The 23,590-nt window shown below is 35.7% G+C and overlaps 1 protein-coding gene and 1 pseudogene across 1 annotated transcript; one reads left to right on the top strand and one right to left on the bottom strand.

The window, feature by feature from the left end:
* Nucleotides 1–308: 308 nt before the first annotated feature.
* Nucleotides 309–926, top strand: LOC114378762. The gene has a single exon (XM_028337388.1). It carries the CDS (start codon nt 309–311, stop codon nt 924–926), a length of 618 nt encoding a protein of 205 aa, XP_028193189.1.
* A 9,161-nt stretch (nt 927–10,087) lies between these two features.
* Nucleotides 10,088–21,015, bottom strand: LOC114379721 (annotated as a pseudogene).
* Nucleotides 21,016–23,590: the final 2,575 nt, after the last annotated feature.

Below are 23,590 nucleotides of genomic sequence, written 5' to 3' on the forward strand. Positions count from 1 at the left end.
ATGACTAGCTGAGAGAGACACCAATAATTGTGAATAAGAAAGAAATAAATGAAGAGGAGAATAAAGAAAAACAAAAACAAAAACAAAAAAATGAAAAAAATGAAAAAGAGAAAGAGAAAGAAGAGAGGAGAAAAAATAAAAGTGAGTTGGCTTGTGAAAAGAAGAGAGAGCCTAGTCCATCCACAGGGAAAAAGGTGTTATACCCTTTGGTACCCTCAAAGAAAGATAAGGAGCGGCACCTAGCTTGGTTCCTTGATATCTTCAAGAAACTGGAGATTACTATGCCCTTTGGAGAGGCCTTACAGTAGATGCCACTCTACTCAAAGTTCTTAAAAGATTTGCTAACCAAAAAGAGCAACTACATACATAGTGACACCATTGCTGTGGAGGGAAATTGTAGTGCAGTGATTCAACAAATCCTTCCACCAAAGCACAAAGATCTTGGAAGTGTCACTATACCATGCTCTATTGGTGTTGTGTTTGTTGGCAAAGCTCTCATTGACTTGGGAGCTAGTATAAATTTAATGCCACTCTCTATAGGCAGGAGGTTAGGAGAGTTGGAAATTATGCCAACCAAGATTACACTTCAATTAGCAGATCGTTTTGTTACTAGGACATATGGAGTTATTGAGGATGTTTTGGTTCGAGTAAAGCATTTCACTTTCCTAGTTGATTTCATTGTAATGGACATCAAAGAGGACTCTGAAATCCCTTTGATCTTGGGACGTCCTTCCATGTTAACTACCAGCTATGTGGTAGATATGGGAAAGAAGAAGCTGGAGATGGGTATTGATAATCAGAAGATCAGCTTCAACTTATTTGAGGAAGAAAAGCAGTTGTTAGACCAAAATGTCTGTTCTGAGATGGATGAAGTTGAGGAGGAAAAGGTTCTGAAGGTTGGAACCAAGTTTGACCCTGATCCATAAAGTAAGATGCACCAAGCTAATGACGTTAAACGAGCGCTTGCTGGGAGGCAACCTAATCCTTTTTAATTCTATGTTTACTACATTTAGTTTGAGAATACTTGTTTTTGATTGTTTGAATGATTAATCAACATGTTTTGCATTGTTGAATGGGGTTGATCAAGCTTATCTGGAAGCTATGGATGGAAACACTTAGAAAAAAAAAATTTCAGTCATCCACTCGCTTAGCGCGCCACGTGCACTAAGCGAATGATCCTTCACGCACTGAGCAAGTCACTACTCGTTCTAAGCGCATCAACCCCTGTTCATTGGTTGAAGGGGTCTCGCTGAGTGAGCCGTGTGCGCTAAGCCCAAAAACTTCTCTGGAATTTCATCTTTTTGGAATTGGTCTAAGCGAATCATCTTGCTAAGTGCACAACTGCATCTCGCTAAGCGCCCCCTGTGCACTAAGCTCAATTCCTTCTTTGTTGGACCTTATTTTCGAATTGGGCTGAGCGGGTCATACCCGCTTAGCCCAAATCCCTCTCGGGTTTGGAATTGCGCTAAGTGAGAACCACTCGCTAAGCAAGCCCCATTACTGCATCAGGAAGCATTTTATTTGCTAAGCCGACCCATGGCCCGCTAAGCGAGAGTTGCAAACCAATTAGAGTTGCAGAACTCGCTAAGCGCGACCCTTCGTGCTAAGCCCAATTTCTTCTCTGGAATGTCATATTTTCGAATTGGGCTGAGCAAGTCTACCTGCTAAGCGCGTGAGTTTGAATTCTGAAAACTCAAAAGTCATTGAGTGCTCGTTTAGCGAGTGACCTACGCTAAGCGAGGCAGTCAAAACTGCAAAAAATAAGGCTTAACTGCCTTAGGCAGTTTTCTTTTGTGCAACTACATACACATTTCTCACTCACTCTTGCACTCATCTGCACTGTGCTTGCATTATGCTCTCTGCATCTTGTGCTTCCCTGTTGCTTCTTTTTCTCTGCAATCCAAGTAAGTGTTCTTAACTTTTCATTTTAATTTGGTTTATTATGAACCTTAGGGTAGATGCTTTACTGTAGCTTCTTCAAAGTTTTGATTTTGTGCTTTGCAATGTTGCTGTTAGGTTAGTCTTTAGATGTTATGTTGTTAGGGGTTTATTTTACACAATGTAAATGCTTTTGTGTTGTTTTGATTAGGTTTTAAGGCCTAATAGAGGCCTATGGTAGAGGGCTGAAAAGCCCCAAGTTTTCTGGAAATTTTGATGTGCTCGCTAAGCGCACCTGTGTGCTAAGCGAGTTCATCAATTTCTGTTGATTTTCTGGGTTTTTGGATGAACTCGCTTAGTTGGCCCTGTCCCGCTAAGCGCGTTCATCATTTTTGTACATATGTTTGAATGCTCATATGAACTCGCTAAGCCATTGCACCTTGGGCTTAGGGAGTATTTAAATTTCCAGTTTTTCTTTTCAGTTGGTATGAACTCGCTTAGCCGGCTTGCCGCGCTTAGCAAGTTAGATGCTTAGGTCAGACTCTTAGAGTCTTTTTGTCTTTTGGTTGTGGCTAAGTGAGTCCTCTCGCTAAGCCACTCAGCCCTGTTGGCTGAATAAGCCGGGGCTAAGCAAGTCAATCTCGCTAAGCCCAAGGTATTTGTGTTTTTCTGTGATTTTGTTTATGCGCTAAGTGAGCCCTGCTCGCTAAGCACAATTTCTTCTTTGTTTTATTTATTTTTGGAATTTTGCTTAGCGAGCATGCTCACTAAGCCAATTATGTTCTAGAGGTCTATGTGGGCTAAGCGCCTGCTGGTGCTAAGCCTGTTTAGTGTGTCATGCTAAGCGAGCCTGTCTCGCTAATCACAATTAGCTCTCTGTTAGAGAATAAGGCTTAGCACTGTGTTGTTTCAGCTAAGCGAGTGTGTCTCGCTTAGCCAGAGTCTTTGTTTTTGTGTTGTTGCGCTAGGCTTGCCCTGCGTGCTAAGCGAGTGCTGTTATTTTCATAAGAGGCGTTAAGCGAGTCAGTCTCGCTAAGCGCCCAGTCTGTTTTTCAATTTTATTTTTCTGTTTTCAGTTGAAATAAAAACCTGTCTAACTTGATTCTTGTGCTCCTTTTTGATGCAGATGGCTTCTAGGAAGAGGAAATCCACAGCCTCCCAATCTTGGGAACCCTATGATACCACCCGGTTCATTTCTGAGGTTGCTTGGGAGCGTTATTCTCAAAACGTTCACTCCCGGAACATCCTTTTGGAGAGGAACGTCATCCTTTATGTTAATGATTATGATGAGTTCCACAGAGAACTCGAGAGGCGTTGCTGGCACAAGGCCTTGACCAGGCAGTTGGATGGGCATATTGATGTGACCCTGGTCAAGGAATTCTACTCTAATCTCTATGATCCGAAGGACAAATCTCCGAAGCAGGTTAGAGTGAGGGGCAAATTAATTAAGTTCGATGTTGAGTCCCTCAACACTTTCCTGAAGACCCCAGTAATTCTGGAGCCTGGGGAGCTGTACACCACCTACACCAGATTTTGTCATTCGCGCCCAGACCCTCAAGAGTTTGCTGCCAGACTTTGCATTCCAGGGCATGGATTTGTTCTTAATGATGAAGAAGTGCCCTGGAAGCTCCCGAGGAAGGACTTGATCACCTTAGCCCAGACATGGAGTGTACTCTCATACTCCAACCTCGCCCCTACCTCTCACAGGTCCAACCTTAATATGGACAGGGCGAGGTTAGTCTATGGGTTGGTTATGAAGATGGATATGGACGTGGGCTCACTCATATCACACCAGATCTCACAGATGGCCCAATCCAACTCCTCTAGGCATGGTTTTCCTGCATTGATTACAACATTGTGCATAGCCAGAGGAGTCATCTCAGATTCTTTGAGTTTCGAGTCTCTCGGCCCAGCCATTAATTTGGCATATATAAAGAAGAACTGTTGGAACCTGGATGACCTTTTGGTCACATTTCTAGGGACCCGCAAGGCCCGGGCTAGAGGATCTGAGGGCCCATCTTCAGCTCCTTTTTCCTTTTCTACTCCAACTCCTTCTACTTCAGCACCACCACTTCCACCTTCTCCTTCTCTAGTTCAGACCGACACATCTGCTCCATCATCATCATCATTATAGTGCCGATGCTCTGAGGCCACAGTGCCTATGTTGCAGAGCATCCACCGTGGCTTATGCCTGGTGATGTAGAGTATTCACGCCTCAGATTAGCATAGGCCTATCATTAGTATGGAGGAGTTCATGGCACAGGTGGCCTGGCCAGGAGTCCAACCTTCTCCTTTGGGGGGAGGTGAGGCTTCCACAGCCTAGGAGCCTCAGCCAGAGCCAGAGGTTGCACATGAGGCCACTCCAGAGGCTACTCCACGGACCTCACCAATCACTTCACCTGTTGTAGAGGTCTCTGAGGGTGAAGAAGACGCCGAAGACACAGACTATGCAGCAGATTTACAAGAGGCACAGAGTACCTGGGAACCCTGGCCTACAGCAGCACAGGAGACACCTCAATCAGCCCAGGATACTTCTTCACCTCATGGCTAGCCTGCACTAGCTCAGGACGAGCCCACTGCTACTCAGGATGATTGTTGACAGGACTTTCATTTATTTTTCTGCTTTAGATACATTTTATTTTTAGTTTATGTTTTTAGTAAATTTTTTATGTTCAGTTTATTTAGTTAGTAAATTTTGAAAGCTTGTTGAACAGTTTGCAGTTTGATTAATATTGAAGTGGTTTGGTTTGACTGAAATCTTGTGTTTGTTGAATGAATTGGATTGATCAATGGCATGAATTGAGTGAATTGTAATGCGTAGATTGTATGCTTTGAATAAGTATTCGGTAATTAGAAGTGAAAGAACATGGATTAGATACATGGTTGAAAATGTTAGTTGGTTGACAGATTGATTGCGAAGGTAATCACTAGCCACAACTCGGTGAATATGTGATCTTTAAATGTGAGAGAACGACTAACATTGGGTACTGATTTTTGCATGAATCTTTGATTACTGAATGAATGCATGAGTTTGAAGATGATGAAAACCATGATTGACTGAAATAGCTACTTAGCCAAAAGCTTACCTTGTGCATGAATGAATTATCCTTTACACCCATGTTGAGCTGAAAGTTTGATTGATTGACTAGAACCCTAAGCCTATAAATTGTAATCTCCATCTACCTTGTCTTAGGTTGTAGGAGAGCATCATAGTTCAAGGCAAATTTGTCCCAAATTTGGGGGAGTTTATTGGGTGACAACAATTATGGTAAGAAGATGATAGCACACATAGCAAAATCAATAAACAGCAAGTAAAAGAAGCTAAAAAAAATGGAGAAGAAGAAAGAAATCCCAAAAATAAAAGCTAAGTGTGTGCTATTGTCAAAGCTAAGTGCCTTAAATGAAAAAGGCAAGTAATTGAAGCTGGAATAAAAGAGAAAAGAGGTTGATCTAAGGATGAATGCTCTCCTAGAACTTAAGATTTTTGCATCCTAGAAAAACCACATTTTGTTTGCAGCCCAGCCTTATTACAAGCCAAGAAAAGCCCTTCGAATTCAATTTCTGTGTTTGTGACTGTATGGCATGAGATGAATTGCAAAGATTGAGACTTGTGTTGGTTGTTGATTGAGAAATAGCCTTAAACACTTGTGCTTGAGAGAAACAGTGATCGTGAGGCATTGGCTTGTTGAATCTTCCTTGATATCTGTCTTACCTGCTAGCTTACTTCACTTGTGTGCCTAATTATCATATTCATATCTTTGAAAAGTTTCATATCTTGTGAAAAGTTGTTGATTGAAGCATTGTATGCCACTTCTGTCATGTTATTGAATGCTTGGAAACAAACACAATTTTGAATAACCACTGTGATTTTGTCACTTAAGGACAAGTGAACTGTTCTTTCTTTTGCTTGACGACAAGAAAAACTGTAAATTTGGGGGAGTTTGTTAGTCATCATTTATGACTAACTTTTGTATAGAAAAGTTTTATAAAATGTTTGTCTTTTCCTCAATTTATGGTTCTTTTTGTAGGGTTGTACATATTTTTAGGTTTAGTTAATTTTGTTCAGTAGAAATGCCCAACATTGTGAATTTAATGTATTTCAACTTCAATTTCAAGTAAAAGAATGAAATTTGTGAAGGCTAGCAGCTGGTGTCTCGCTAAGCGAGGCTTGTGCGCTTAGCGAGAATCATGCACTAAGCGAGGCACTCAGCCCGCTTAGCGAGTTGGGAGAATCTGGAGTAGAATCTGAGAAGCATTTGCGCGCTCAGCGCGTCATCAGCTCGCTCAACGAGGTGTTTATCTCTTCCTGCGCTAAGCGCACCCAGCTCACTCAGCAGATATTCACTAACTCGCGCTAAGCATGAAAATGGCGCTAAGTGAGCCTTCGAGGACAGAAAGCCCTTTTTAAGGCTGAAGTTGGAAAAATCAAAGAGAGAGCGTGCATTAGAACGTAGAGAGCAGAACAGAGGCGCAAAACAGAGCAAGGAAGCCAAAAACCTCAGCTTTCAAGAGGATTTTAGGTTTAGGAGTAATTTCTAGGTTCCTAGAGGTGGAGGAGACATCCCCACCACTGTGTAATCTGTTATTTTCTTCTTAAACCCTCATCTTGTAGCTGAAAGGTGTTGCCTTTTGATGGAAGGCTAAGTATCTCTGTTGGGAAATTATGTTGGAACTTGATGTAAATTCTTAACTATTTATTTAAAGTTGTTTTATGTGTTCATTGCTTCTATCTGCACTTAATTATTGCATGTTTTTGGTCTGATCACCAATTGGTGTGTAAAGTTAGGATTTTTAGCATTGGAAACTGTATTAATCCTTAGAACTAGATAGAGCAGGATTAGATAACTGCATTGCTAGACATAGAGTGCAGGGTTTTAGTTTTTGATATGTTGTGATTGAAATGTTGTTCGATTAGGCTAAGTTTGACGAGACATCCGACAACGAGGTTTAATTAGAATTAGTCCATTCACGCGAGGAATCGGTGTTTGATATTTTAGTCCTCAACATAGAATACAAAAATAACATTAAATAGAGAAAAATATTTTAATTACATCAAGCATTTAGTAGAAGGACCCAACGTTTTAATCATCTGTTTTCTCTCCCGTTCCGATAAGCGTATTTGTAGTTCTTTTAGATTTACAACATATAAATCTTTGATTTAATTCTATTTACATGACTTTATATCAATGTCTTCTTGTTGAATGAAACTTCACCAAATGACACAAGTTCCCTGAGTTCGATACTCGATTTCTTACTGTTTTATTATTACTTTAACGACTCGGTACACTTTCCGATAAAGTTCGGGACTGTCCAAGAGCTCGAACAGAGATCTTCTAGTTGCATACTGCGCACTGAAGCATTCGACAAGGGTGTTGAAGCTGTCTATGGATCTTGGTAGGAGTCCACCGTGCTAGGTCAATGCTGCCCCTTTTAGGGACGTTAGGAAGACATGACATAGGTTGACATCGTCATTGGTATATAGATTCGCCTGAGTCATGACGGTGTTTGAATGCTCATTTGGATCTGTGGTCCCATCATACCACTCTAGGTTAAGTTATTTCCACCCCAAGAGTATGTCATCTTCCATAATGCGGTTGACGAAGAGATGCCAATGAGTAGTCCATCCTATTGGATGGTGCATGTGGGACTGTGCATTAGGGGTGTGATTCCACTTGGGTGTGCTCAAGAAATGTGTGAGTCGAGAGCTCGTTGTCCTGGGAATGTCTAACACGAGCCTCTAGTTGATCATGGTCAACCTTTAGCTTTCTCAACTCCTCCTCATGGCGTTGCTCCATCTCCATAATGTGGTTTTGGAGTTGCTGAAGAGTATATGTGTTTGTCATAACTGTTGGTGGAGGGTTGGAGCCTTCAAAAGGGGTCTTGCGTTTGAGGCCAAACCTAGTGCTAACCATGGATGAACAAGAAAGAGATGATGAGAGACCGCGGAGTATGTTTTACCGCAGCCCCACGATGGGCGCCAAATGTACTTACCAAAATTCAGAGCTGGCACACGTTAGGGTGGACACGACTAAGGTAGGCTCTTGGACTTCACACGTTGGCTTTGAGAGACACCTTTGTTAAGAGGACAAGAGGGAAACTTGCAAAACAAAGGACTCCGACGTTCAAGTAAGTATAAGCGTTAGGAGAATAAGAGAGAGTATGAAAACATAAGTATGCAAGCAGGTGTGCATGTGTGTTCGGGATGTGTTGAAGGTTCCACGAAACCTGGTATTTCTAGGAATGGAATAGAGCTGCGGGTCCTTGTTTGTAGGGGTTGTTATAGCCTTTGCAAATAATTATCGACTTATAGATAATAGCCAGTAGCTTTTAGATAATGTTAGAGATAAAAGCTAGTAGATAATTGTACCTTATAGATAATGTGTGACCTTATAGATAATTAACTACATACCAAGAGATAAGAGATAACAAGATATTCAAATAACAAGATATTAGAGATAACTTGTCAGTTAGGGAGCTCGGTTGCTAAGGGTCGAGTGTTCGTGCTCTTGTTCCAGGGCTGAAGTGGAGTGTTGACACGTATCTTTGAGTGCCATGTAGGGTGTCACGTGTATTTTGTGGACCCTGGATAGTACAATACATTTATATGTTATAATTTCTCTCTTACTATTTTTCCCATTTTCTGTTATAATGTCTTTTATCATATTTTTCAATTTTTTTCGCCTTTTACCTCAATTTTTAATATGTTCGAAGTAGAAAGTTTGCTTTTACTTGTTTTATTTGCTTCACACAAAGTTAAGTGCATAGCATTTGACCAATTATTTTGGTAAAAAATCACATTTGACCAATTATAGAAAAAGGGTATAAGAATTTTTGTAATTTCATGTGTTGTCTCTGTTAAAAGGAAAAACCCCTTTTATACAAGGATGTCACAACCAAAAAGAAACTGAAAAATAAAGTGATAAAGAGATGAAATTACATGTGATACCTTTGAGATAACAGTATTTTTTATTTGGTAACCAATTTAATTAGGATCTTAAGCTCCCTAATGGTACCCCTAAGATATCCCCATGAGTAGAGATGTAAACAAGTCGAGCCAAATTAAGTCAAGCTCTTGAAGCTTGGGTTTGACTTGTGAAAAAAATCGATGGTTCAAACTTGATTCATTTATTTAAGGTTAAATTACAATTTTGATCCCTCAAGTTTTAGAAATATTAGGCTTGAGCTTAGCTTGTTTAGTTCATTTATAACATAATTCTTTTCCTTTTATGAATTTTTTCTTAAATAACTTTTTAACTTTATCAATATAATATTTAATAATTATTTAAATACTAGATAATTATCTACTTATAGTAAAATGAGCTTAACCTATGATAAGGGAAATTTAAAAAAAAAATTAACAAAAGATGTACTAGATAATTAATTTAACTTTTTTAAGAGATAAAATTAGATTAATAAAAAAATCATTTACGTAATATATATATGAGCTTACAAAGTTTGAATTCAGCTCATTTAAATAATCAAGCCTAATCTCAAGTTTGGATTTATTTATTTAATTAAACAAATAAGCTTAAAAAATAATTAACAAGTTAAACCCGAATAGTTCACGAAGAACTTAGCTCATTTACACTTAAAACTCAAAAGCTTCGATCCGTTGGACCAGATGAGACTAATTTTTTGTCAGAATTTAATCACACTTAAAATTCTTCGTCCTCCCCAAGAATATTATGTGGGATCAAATTCAGGTTCATCTCTTACAAATTGAGTATGTATTGTCAATTGAGTTACACCTATCAGATTTTGAGATAGGAATATCTAACAACTAATAGAATGCTTTTCACTAATTTCCCAATAACATTTTTCTAGAGAATAACTAGCTTACCGATGTAACTAGTCCTTCTTTATGATGCCCTTTATTTTTTAAGCAATTTCAAACGAAAATGCTAGTCCATCCTTTTTAAAAACACTCAATTATAGTATTACATTTTCAACCATAACACTGGGAAAATAAGCATCATTTTTCATTTCATTTTTACTTTGGTGTTGGTCGTCTATGTGTTTTCTAATGTAAAAAGAACTTTGAGGCCGGGAATAATGCCTTTATCATCAGTTTTCATATTCGAGACACAAGTATTGTCTTGTTATCTATGCTACCTTTTCCTTCAACGTTTACTATTAAAAAGGCACAAGCAAACAAAGCACAAGAGGTTAGCAAAACCCCTATAAGTAAGACACGATAGCAATTGATCGGTGCTTCAAGAAAAGGACAAAAGTACATCTTTGTCAATGGACAATCATGCTGATGTTCAAAGGAATTAATGTTGCACCAGATCTTGGTATATACTCTAGAAAACCAAAAACATAACATTAACAGCTCGTGGACCATGGACACATAATCTAATCAATTTTGGACCACCCTATTCAATTGGACATACATCAACCAAGGGCTAACTTGCTTGAAGCAAAAGCCAAACCAAAGACGATGTTTATGTATCAAGAAAAATAAAAATAAAAAAATCTCAAGATACTGTTTCATTGAGGCACTAATTGATGTTATGTTCACCAAACCAGCTTCCCTCAGTGTTTCATCCATGTCAGTCAAGTAAAACTCATCGATAAAGGGTTCTGTGCACTTATACAATGTAAACAGGACAGGAGATAATTCCTACAAGACAACAAAAAGAAGGTTGATTATGTTCCTATTTGGACAACAATGTACATGTACTATTAAGTTAATGATGTGCGATGGATGATGAAATTTCCAACAAAATTATCCTAGAATTAAATCCCAAGATCAAGCATTTCCCAAAGGGACTTTGTGCTGCTCCTGATCTCATTTACACATATTTTACTTGTTAATAATCACAGGTTTAGCACAATTGAAGAAAAGGCCATTCAAAATAGACTAAGATAGTCCCTTATCTTATTTTTTTGGTTTCAGTTTGATCTAAACTTTGGTCCCTTAAAGCGTCACTATTACACCAAGTTAGTTTAGTCAATTTATCACAGAAATATGGTCAACTTGGTGAAATGTGACAAACTGAGAGATGCCATGTCAGCCAAAATTAATACCGGTTAGTGAAAAAACTGGAATAAAAAAAGAACCAATTTAGTCCAATATACAAGGGGTTAAAGTAAAAAAATTTAAATTTAGGAGACCAAATTGATACCAAAAATTAAGATGAGATATCAAAATTCTATTTAAGCCTACAAAATATTTATGTATTGGTTATAAAGAATAAAGCAGGAAAGCAGGACAATGCAATACCTGAACGACCTTTGACTTCATCTGCAGAAGACAGCAATAATAATATGAGCATTTGTGATAGGAAAATGAAACCAGAAGAGAGAAAAAGGAAAAATATAATGATGATATTATATACCGAAGAATCTATCAAAGCTAGTGTGCCTCCGGGCCAAAGGAGACAGAATGCTTCCCTCACTATATTCACTATAACTCTTGTGACATTCATGAAACTGCATAAAGTCAGGATTCCAAACATTAAAATCCACTAATATCTTATGAAAAATTGTTAGAGCAATCTATCTGTGCTTCTATTAATTGTCATGGAGAACACATTCAAAAGATGTTGGTTAGGACTTGTGAATTGCAAGAGAAGTAGCACCTACAAACTATTGTTCGCTATTTCAGTTGTATGACACCTTTCCTGAAATGTAGCTATAAATCCAAAGACTCCCACTAGAGAAACAAAATTCATGTTTGCATAAAGCTATACTCATCATGAAAAGATTACTCAACTGTGGTAATATGAAATTGGGAAATCCACAATTGATATAATGCAAGAACATTGAAAAATATTAGTTTCTAGATAGAATTCAGTGTTTCAGTTATATGAATCTTCAAAAATCCATATGCCTTTTCGCCTTTTTCGCCTTTGATTACAGTAATCATATCACATATCAAGAAAAGTTTGTTCTCATCAGCACAGAGGAACCTCTTTATGAAACTTCTTTTGGAAAGGTTTCTGACAGGTATAAATCCTGCATGAGGTATGGTCAGACACTAAAGTACTTCTCCCACTGAGGATTTGAACTGTTGTTCACTATATTATGAGAAGAAACCAGCTCATTACTCTAGACCTAACCCTTGTTGGTGAAACAGTGAAACTTTAAAGGAGGATTAAACAGGAAAAGAAAAGGCATACCACAAATGCAATAGAAACAAGATTGAATGATTTAGAAGGCAGGCCTGTGTCTTCCCCATTTGCATGTATCCATCTGATGGGAAATTTTCTTGGCTGTGCTCTCTTTTCCTTATGCTTAGCCACAGCTAGAAAATAGGGTGATAGATCTAGCCCCTGGAACAAACATGTCAATCACAATTCGCAAAACACATCCATACCAAGTATAAGGCTTCTTGTATTCTTGGCAAAATCAAGTTGACCAAGAATAATTTTATGTTATGTTGACTCTCCAATCTCCATCAATATATAGTATTCAGAAAGAAAATTCATTCATCCATTAAAAAGTCACGGTAACTTTGGCTGTGAGGAACTTGTCCGCAAGATATCTTGTGCTTATACCAATAGAGCATCCAATATCTAGAATGTCATTGATCACAGATGATTCTGAATACTGTATATGGTGTTGTTCAATCGCAAGAAGCCAATTGCCACGCAGTATCTTAATTGCTTCCTGTGTTGAAGAAGCATCTGAAGCTGCTCGTCTAGCTATTGACATTGTAGCAGCCTCTGCTTCTTGCTGCCTATAATAATTGAATCCAGATTTTATAATAATTGCTTTTTTTCAGTTTGACAATAAAATAATTACTAATAGATTTCCATTCACATGATGCTTAACAAAAGAGCAAGTCCAGGAGACACCTAGGATTTAAACAATTTCTAAATAACAATAAATCACATAATACATGGGAAAATCTCATAATTTTGTCAATAGAGTGCAAGAACCAGATACTTGTGTTCACAAGCAAGCCACTAAAGTTTCACACATGATAACCTACAAAACAGACTCATTCTTTAACCAAAGCATGTTATTAAGGTGCAATGGTTCCAGCCAAAAGAAAATGTTTCAACAAACATTTGTCAGCTATGTCTGTTGCCATGAATATCATGGATGGGTACCACGTCAGAAGGCACAATCGTATATTTACAACAAGAAGATGGAACTTCTGACACAACTCGTCTAAAATAGAATCAAAACTTTTGTGATGTTTATGCTACGTCTATGTTTCAGTGGATGAAAAATAGCATCATGACTTCAATAAATTTGAACTTATGAAAACAGCACATACTGTATGTATTATGTAACACAAAAGGAAGTGCTGGAAGAAAGAAACACAACCACTTGACCTACCTAACAGGAACATGTTATAACTTATAAGTTATCTTTTTATCAAAAAAACGAGTGGCCAAACTAAACCATCCATTGACATATGGGAAATTTTAGAGTTACGAGTTACCACATACCAGCCATGTAAGATTGCCATCATCATATGCATGGAATGGATTCAAATAATTTGCGAAGTGAATTAAGCAGTCACCCCTTTGTTGATAATGAAATGCACATGTAAAGACAACAATGACTAGAAGGGTAACACAAAAAGTAAAAACAAAAAAGTCAGAAAAATACAATTGTTGGACATTTTAGTGTAATTGATCTCTTTATTATGTTAAAATAAGAGTGCACGCTTGTTTTAATGTAATAACAAGATGTTCGGTTTAGGCAAATTTTGTAAGTTACATGGAAGTTACTAAAACTTCCATCAACGGTTAGAAGTTACATGGAAGTTACTAAAACTTCCATCAACGGCAGTTTTTAAAAGAAAAAAAACTTCCATCAACCGTCAAAAACCACTTGTTCTTTGATCATAAATAATCATTCTGGTTCAGAAAGCATAACGGGTGAAAAAACATACAAGACCAAAACAAAACTCTTGAATTATAATCTTCTGATTTTATCCGATTGAACAATTTTGGTTGAACCCCGAAATTTGATTCAATCTGAAAGTATTATACACGACTTCAGATTTATCCAGTATTATCTCGATTTTCAAATTAATCAACAAAAGATTGAATCAAATCTTTCGAGATGACGAACGATAGTTCGAAGATGACAAGCAAGTTTGCGAAGTTGGACAAGTTTGAAGGGTAGGATTTCAGAAGATGGCAGAAGAAGATGCACTTTCTCTTGACAACATTAAAGGTGGTGTATGTGCTGAGTACACCAATGCTGATGTTTATGGAAGACGAAACTCTGGATCAAATAAGGAAGCGTTCGAAATGGGAGAACGACGATTACATTTGTCGTGGACACATTCTGAACGGTATGTCTGACTCTCTCTTTGATATTTATCAAAATGTTGAGTCTGCTAAGGAATTATGGGACTCTCTTGAATCCAAGTATATGGCAGAAGATGCCTCAAGTAACAAATTCTTAGTTAGTAATTTCTTTAATTACAAAATGATTGATTCAAGACCTGTTATGGAACAATATAATGAACTGCTACGGATTTTGGGTCAGTTTACTCAACATGATTTGAAAATGGATGAATCCATTGCAGTTTCATCTATAATTGATAAACTGCCTTCTTCTTGGAAAGATTTCAAGCATACCTTGAAACATAAGAAGGAAGAGTTGACTCTGGTTCAACTCGGTAGTCATTTCATGATTGAGGAGTCGCTGAGGGCTCAGGAAATTGACAAAGTCAATGATAAAAATGTAGCAGGTTCCTCTTCCGTTAATATGGTAGAGGAAAGTGGAACAGTTAAGCAAAATTACAATGCTAAAGGTAACAAACGAAAATTTCAAGGAAATAAGAACAAAGGTCCAAACAAACAGACAAAATTGTCATGTTGAAAGTGTGGGAAACCTGGTCATTTAAAGAGGGATTGTCGGGTGTTCAAAGGAAAGAACAAGGCTGGTCCAAGTGGGTCTAATGATCTTGAAAAGCAACAAGATCAGATTGTAGTGAATAATTTTAATTCGAATACGAATTCAAATTATGTATCACTAATATCTGATGCATTCTATGTGCAGGATGATGACGTTTGTTGGTGGTTTGATTCGGGAGCAACAAGCCATGTGTGCAAAGATCGTCGTTGGTTCAAGGAATTTAGACCAATCGATGATGGCTCTATTGTGAAGATGGGCAATGTTGCAACTGAACCAATCCTAGGATTAGGTTGTGTGAATTTAGTTTTTATTTCCGGAAAAAGTTTGTATTTGGATAATGTCTTATTTGTACCTGGTATCCGTAAGAACTTATTGTCTGGTATGGTTTTAAATAATTGTGGTTTCAAGCAAGTACTTGAAAGTGACAAGTACATCTTGTCAAGACATGGTTCGTTTGTTGGATTTGGTTATCGTTGTAATGGAATGTTTAAATTAAACATTGATGTTCCTTTTGTTCATGAATCTGTTTGTATGGTCTCGTGTAGTTCTATAACTAATATGACAAAATCAGAAATTTGGCATGCTAGATTAGGACATGTTCATTACAAAAGATTAAAAGATATGTCAAAAACAAGTATGATTCCTCCTTTTAATTTGAACATTGAAAAATGCAAAACTTGCATGTTGACCAAGATCACTAGGAAACCTTTTAAGGATGTTAAAAGTGAGACTAAAGTCTTAGACCTTATTCACAGTTATTTGTGTGATTTGCATGCTACTCCATCATTAGGTCATAAAAAATATCTTGTTATTTTTATTGATGATGCATCAAGGTATTGTTATGTATATTTATTAAATACAAAAGATGAAGCTCTTGATAAATTTAAAATTTATAAGAAAGAGGTAGAACTTCATCAAAATGGGCTAATCAAAACTCTTCGTACGGATAGGGGAGGTGAGTATTATGATCCGATTTATTTTCAATCTACTGGAATAATACATCAAACTATAGCTCCCTATACACCACAACAGAATGGTGTAGCCGAAAGGAAGAATAGAACCTTGAAAGAAATGGTGAATTCCATGTTATCCTATTCGGGTTTAAGTGAAGGATTTTGGGGTGAGGCTATGTTGACAGCCTGTTACTTGTTGAACCGAATTCCTAACAAAAGGAATAAGGTTACCCCATATGAACTTTGGCACAAAAAGACACCAAATTTGAGTTATCTCAAAATTTGGGGATGTAGGGCTGTAGTCAGGCTTACAGAACCTAAAAGGAAAACCATAGGTGAAAGAGGTATAGATTGCATATTTATTGGATATGCTGAACATTCTAAAGCATATAGATTCTATGTGCTAGAATCTAATGATTTTGTTGTTGTGAACTCGGTTATAGAGTCACGGGATGCTATCTTTGATGAATAAAGGTTTACATCTATACCTAGGCCAAAGGACATGAATTCCATGTCGAAAGTCTCAGTTAATATTGAGGATATACCTTCAACTAGTACTGAAACTAGAAAGAGTACGAGAGTAAGAAAGGCTAAGTCATTTGGTGATGACTTTCAACTCTATTTGGTTGAAGGGTCAAGGAATGATATTGAATTTCAATATCAATATTGCCTTAATGTTGAGGAAGACCCAAAGACTTTTAGTGAAGCAATGACTTCAAGGGATGTTGTATTCTGGAAAGAAGCAATCCAAAGTGATATGGATTCCATCATGCAAAATAATACCTGGAAATTGGTTGACTTACCTCCTGGATGTAAGCCATTAGGATGTAAGATGATCTTTAGGAGAAAGATGAAAGTGGATGGTACTGTTGACAAGTACAAAGCCAGATTGGTTATCCAAGGCTTTAGGCAAAAGGAGGGTATTGATTTTTTCGATACATATGCTCCTGTTGCTAGGATATCCACTATTAGACTGTTGTTAGCACTTGCTGCTATCCACAATCTGGTGATTCACCAAATGGATGTGAAAACTACATTCTTAAATGGTGAATTGGATGAAGAGATATACATGAAACAACCTGAAGGGTTTGTTATGCCAGGAAATGAAAATAAGGTGTGTAAACTGATGAAATCTCTTTATGGCTTGAAACAAGCGCCTAAACAATGGCATCAAAAATTTGATGAGGTTGTGTTGTCTAGTGGTTTTGTTCTAAACCAAGCAGATAAATGTCTATACAGCAAGTTTGATACTCATGGCAAAGGAGTTATCATTTGTCTGTATGTAGACGACATGTTGATCTTTGGTACCGACCAAGATCAAGTTGATGAAACTAAGGCATTTTTGTCTTCTAAGTTTGATATGAAAGATATGGGGGAGGCGGATGTGATCTTAGGAATAAAGATCAAACGTGGAAACAATGGCATTTCCATCTCTCAATCACATTATATTGAGAAGATATTGGAGAAATTTAATTTTAAAGATTGTTCTTCGGTAAGTACTCCCATTGATCCTAACCTGAAGCTATTACCTAATAAAGGTGTAGCAGTGTCTCAACTTGAATACTCAAGGGCGATAGGATCACTCATGTATGCAATGATTAGTACTAGGCCTGATATAGCTTATGTTGTTGCTAAACTTAGTAGGTTTACAAGTAATCCCAGTTCTCATCATTGGCAAGCTATGAATAGAGTATTCAAGTACTTAAAGGGAACCATTGACTATGGTTTGACATATACTGGATTTCTTTCGGTTATTGAAGGTTACTCTGATGCAAGTTGGATAACCAATATGGAAGATTATTCATCCACAAGTGGTTGGGTATTCCTCCTTGGAGGAGGTGCTATCTCTTGGGCATCCAAGAAACAGACCTGCATTACAAATTCAACAATGGAATCTGAATTTGTAGCTTTAGCAGTAGCTGGTAAGGAAGCTGAGTGGCTAAGAAATCTGATCTATGAGATTCCATTATGGCCCAAACCTATACCTCCCATGTCTATCAGGTGCGATAGTCAGGCTACTTTGGCTAAGGCATATAGTCAAGTGTATAATGGGAAGTCTAGACACTTGGGTGTTAGACACAACATGGTTCGGGAGTTAATCATGCATGGTATGATATCAGTGGAGTTTGTGAGAACTCAGCATAATTTGGCCGATCATTTAACCAAAGGGTTAAGTAGAGATCTCGTGAAAAGGTCGGTTGTGGGATTAGGATTAAAGTCCATCTGAAATCTCTTATGTTAAGATACCCAATTCCCATCTAATATGACATTAGGTGCTGAATTCAATGTGGAAAGCTTAACATGTAGAGATTGGAACACATCATTGAAAGTATCCCAAAAGGTATGTGTTCGGTTCTGTAAGTTAAGGAGGTTGAAGTATTACTTCTCAATGGTTCTTTTGAAAAATTGCATTTGCAGGTGAAAGAAAGAAAAGGACTACCTATATAAGCATGAAGTTTAGCCGCTTCAAGAAGCTGGGACTTGGCTTTGATATGCTTATGAAGGATAGGGACACGGGCTAGTAAACTAGTGTCGAGCAAGAGTAATGTTATAAACTATTGTGCAGATTATCTTCATGTATTCATTATGAATAGAAAGGGTTCAATCCTTAGTGACACCCTGATATTCGAATATTTGAAACGTGTAATTTGCTAAGATGAAATTCAATCGTTACGATATTTCATCTATGCAGTAGTTTGGTGTATGTTATGACTTTGGTGATTTGATCGGTAATTACACTAAAATGGGGGAGGTTTGTTGGACATTTTAGTGTAATTGATCTCTTTATTATGTTAAAATAAGAGTACACGCTTGTTTTAATGTAATAACGAGATGTTCGGTTTAGGTAAATTTTGGAAGTTACATGGAAGTTACTAAAACTTCCATCAATGGTTGGAAGTTACATGGAAGTTACTAAAACTTCTATCAACGGTTGGAAGTTACATGAAAGTTACTAAAACTTCCATCAACGGCGGTTTTTAAAAGAAAAAAAACTTCCATCAACCGCCAAAAACCACCTGTTCTTTGATCATAAATAATCATTCTGGTTCAGAAAGCATAACGGGTGAAAAAACATACAAGACCAAAACAAAACTCTTGAATTATAATCTTCTGATTTTATCCGATTGAACAATTTTGGTTGAACCCCGAAATTTGATTCAATCTGAAAGTGCTATACACGACTTCAAATTTATCCAGTATTATCTCGATTTTCAAATTAACCAACAACAATCAGGGTACACTAAAGACTGGTTTTGAATGTTGTCCAGCTCCCTATATAAACTTCTGACTCTAAAATCTCTTTCGCCATTTGCCTCCAAGGTATGTTGTTCTTCTTGGCTGTACTGTGCATTCACACGGAAAAACCACATTCACTTTCCGATAAAGACATGTTTGACACAACTTCATTTCATCACCATACCATCAAACATTAGTTCAACGTAACACAACAACAACAAAAATCTTTTCCTACTAGGAGTTGGCTACGTGCATCAAACTAGTGACCTAGCCAATTTGAAATGCCAAGAGCCAACAAAATAAATCAGCTATACAAATGGCAGCACAGTGTACACGGCTCACACCTTGTGGGGTTTGAATTGGTAGATGTACGCAGCCTTACTCTTTTAACTAAAGGCTATTTCCAAAATTTAAACCCTAACCTCAAGTCACTACTCACGCAGCCTTACTCTTTTAACTAAAGGCTATTTCCAAAATTTAAACCCTGACCTCAAGTCACTACTCACTAGGTAGTAACAAGTAAATGGGATGTCTATTGACGTTTGATTTATCTAACATTTCGTATGGATGATCACCATAATATCACATAATTCAACTACTAGATTTGTTATATTCGTATTCTATAAATAGTTATTAAGAAAGATGTGGGAACTTATGAGTGATTTATAACCGTCAAAAACCTAATTATGTGAGAGATGTGAGAGACTAAATAAAAAATGAGAAGAGAAAATTAAAATAGAACAATGGGTGACTTATAGAAAGGGTAAATAGGATTTTAAATAAAATTGGAAATCAGATGTAAGTAAGAATGTTTAAATTATCTAAAATTTGATATGCATAAATAAAAAATGAGAAGAGAAAATTAAGAATGTTTTAATTATCTAAAATTTGATATGCATAATGAATTGATGATTAACATTAAATCAATCATATGATTCAATAGTACTAACAAGTAATTGATTTAAGTAAAAATGAGTATGGATCTCTTAAATAAGGTATGGATTTGACCCATTAGAGGTGATTACTAGATTCTCCGTCAAAAATATTGAATACTTCGCCCAAATTAAATGACATGGTTACCAATTATATGATTCAATAGTTTGATTAATAAATTTACTTTATCATAAAAAGTTACCATCAGATGTGGTCAGTCAAATTCTTCGACAAAGGTGATAAATACTTCACCTAAATGACATGGTTACCCAATTATATGATTCAATAGTTTGATTAGGATTGACATAATGGCCAAGTTGAGCCAGTCCATCAGGCCAAACAGTGAAAATGAACCGACTCAAGCTCGATTAATATTATTTCAAGCTGAAATTTCTTAAGCTTAGTCCAGTCTTATGTCGGATTGTCGAAACATTGAGTCTATCTGGACCAATTTAAAAATAAAAAAAATAAATTTTTGAAAAAAATTAAAGACAAAACTTTATTAATTATGCCTTTTTAAAAAAATTGTGATATAATAAATTATATTAATAAGTTATTATATTTTATTTAATATTTATTATATAGTATTAACCGGGTTAGCAAGTGTCCCATCAAATCAGCCCAACCCAAGTTCATTTGGCTAGCTTGTCGGGATATACAGCCCGGTCAAAAAGGCTCATTGCTGTATAGATTGCCTTTTTTCTAGCCCAGTCTGGTCCTAACTAGGCCAGCCAATCCATCAGACCAAGTCCATTTTGTGGGCCCTGTGTTTATCAATAAAATTTACTTTGTGATAAAAAGTTATTAAGTGTGTAAAAATGAACATAAAATGTCATACAAGGTAGAACGATCTATACATTTCTAGTTTACAAGCAAAAGTTACCATTAGGAAAGTGAAGAATATAGTATGAACCTTATCAAAGCCCTTCTAGAACCATGCTTGAGGACAGAGAACACGGGCTTGAAAGAGATGAGAGCTTGAACGATACGTGAAAGAGGGGTCTCCCCAACCCACTTGGGTCGCTCCAGCTTCCCTTCTTCATACCCACCCATTTGCACCAATGCCGCCACGTGAACCGCCCAGTGCCGCCCTCTCGGTGGCCGGGCCGTGGGGGTGGTGGCATTGCCGCTTGGGGAGATCACTGCAGAGAGGTTCTGAAGTGGCAACGACAGAGCCATTGTTGTGTTGTGTGTGGAACTCGGACAATCGTGGCATGCCAAGTGGCAAACAAAGACATTGCTATTTGCTATGCTTCGTCGCACAATCTCATCTGCGTGTAGTAACATGCCACGTGGAATTTGAATGAAACTATGATATCTTTTAACTGTTCTCTTGAGTAAGGATTTAAAATTTGCTTTGTGTGCCCTTGGAAAATGTATTTTGGAATGTAAAATTCGCCAAATGGTTTTTTTTTTATCTTTTACAAAGTTTAATTTATTTTTTTCGGTTTAATTTTTTTTAAAGTTTATTTTGGTTATTTGTCTTATTTTTTTATTTAGTTGAATTTTTTATTTATTTAAGAATAATGTCCTTAATAATTTAAGAATATTTTTTTATTAAAAATGAAGTGATGGGAAGGGAAGAAAAGTGAACTAAAAAAGTTCATTTTAAATAATTAATAATGTCAATTTTAAATAGACTAAAAGATTAAATTAAAAAAATTAAATTGAACAAACAAGTGATAATTAAATTTTTTAAAAATAAAGAATTAAGTTGAAAAAAAAGATAAATAATCAAATTAAATTTTTTAAAAGATAAAGAACCAAACTAAATCAAGAAAATAAGATAAATGACTTTCGCACTATTAGCATAATACACTAACCAACTAAGCTAATAGGTCAATTATGTTATAAAATAAATAATGTTATTATATATAACAGTAAAAAATTTAATGTATATTTTAATGCACATGTAAATTTAAATAAAAAAATTTGTGAAAATTAATTTTGATATAACTCATACGAATTATATAGTCCGTATATTTTTTATAAATAAAAACATTTACTATTTAAAAAAATTAATTTATAAATAAATTAAAAAACATACAAATTAGTTAATTGTATAAGTTATATCAAATTAATTGTCACAAAACTTATTATATACATTAGAAATTTTACTGTTATATATAGCAATTTTATTTATTTTATAACATAATTGGCATATTAGCTTAGTTGGTTAGATCGTTGTGTTAATACAATTTTTCAAAAATACAAATTTTTAAATAATTATATTATTAATAATAGAGTTTCTTGACTTAATAAATAATATTTTATTTTAAATAATATTATATTTGCATTGAATATATTATAAAATATACCTTAATCTTGATGTATTTTTTCTTTAATTCTACGATTTTGTTAGATATAATGTTAATTAAATACTTGGAGTAACAACTTTGTTATCCATAATGATTCTCATTTAGATCAAATTGAACTTTCCAAATAAATACATGTGATATATACCAAAAAATGTTAAGATTATTAATGCACTGTAACAACAAGTTAGGTTGACCAAATTGTGTCCCAAATATTATCGAATCTTGATTGGGTTAATTCTAGATGGGAGTGGGTATATGAATCAGTTTGACCCATCAAAGGCTCGACCCGCAAAACCTGTGTTTTAGACGGCCTAGATAAGTCCGATTTGTGAAATAAATGGACTCTTTTTCAAGGTTCATATCCGGTCCACAAAAGTCTATGAATAAATGGACTAATCTGTGATCCCAAAAAGTAATTTAAAAAATAATATTTATCATATTTAAAAAAAATGAAAAATGTACAAAATTAGAAGAAGAAAAAATTGATTTCACTTTTTAAAATAAAATCGATCACATTAAAATATTCTAATATTTTAAACATAACAAATTAATTATAACAACCTAATTAAAGAGTGAATTCTTAACGTAACAAAATAATAATATTTGTCCAATAAACTTAGGTAGATTAAATAGGTAGTTTGTGAGTCCACATATAAAACGTGCTAGTTTCTTGAGCGTAAGTACTGGACTAAAAAATTTGATATAAATATGCCAATTAAAAAAAAATTCCTTATCCGCAAGATTGACAAACTTAATGAACCCAGTACATCTAAATCTGTATACCCACCCTTATTTTCAGATCCACAAAATTGGCCACATCAAAACTTGCACCGGGTACATACACAAGTTAACCGGTCCCATCTCATAAACACTCCTATTTTTTAAGTTTATCACAGGAATCTTCATGTTTTTTTTTCACACCATGTTTTCATTGTGTAAACTTTAGTATGTTTGCTGCCACAACTTTAACCTTGATGTTCATTCTTGAATATCTCGTTATAACCCTACATGTATTTATTTACATCGTGTTAGTTATCACTGATTTTAATTCTTAAAAATATTGGTTAGCATTTGTTTAATATGGATTGCTATTTGTTTCAACTTAATTAAACATCTTTATTTTTTTTTTACTTAATTGTTTATATGATAAAATAAGTTTAAATAAAATCTTTGGAAACTTTCTAAAATGTTCTCTTGTGCTATATCTGTATTAAAAATGAAATAGAGAGTGAAAAAAAAAGAACACTAGAAATAAAGTGAAAATAAATTGAATAAATAAAAATAAGAAGAAAAGAAGTTAAGAAATTTCTCAACTCAAATTTGAATGAGTAGAAGGAATAGACATAAATAAAAAAAAACAAAAAATTTGTATACTATTTAAATCAACTTTAACCCATAAAATAAAAAATATATATATATTCTTTTTTTGTAACAAATTTT

The sequence above is a fragment of the Glycine soja genome, chromosome 12 (assembly GCF_004193775.1).
Source record: "Glycine soja cultivar W05 chromosome 12, ASM419377v2, whole genome shotgun sequence".
Taxonomy (NCBI): Eukaryota; Viridiplantae; Streptophyta; class Magnoliopsida; order Fabales; family Fabaceae; genus Glycine; species Glycine soja.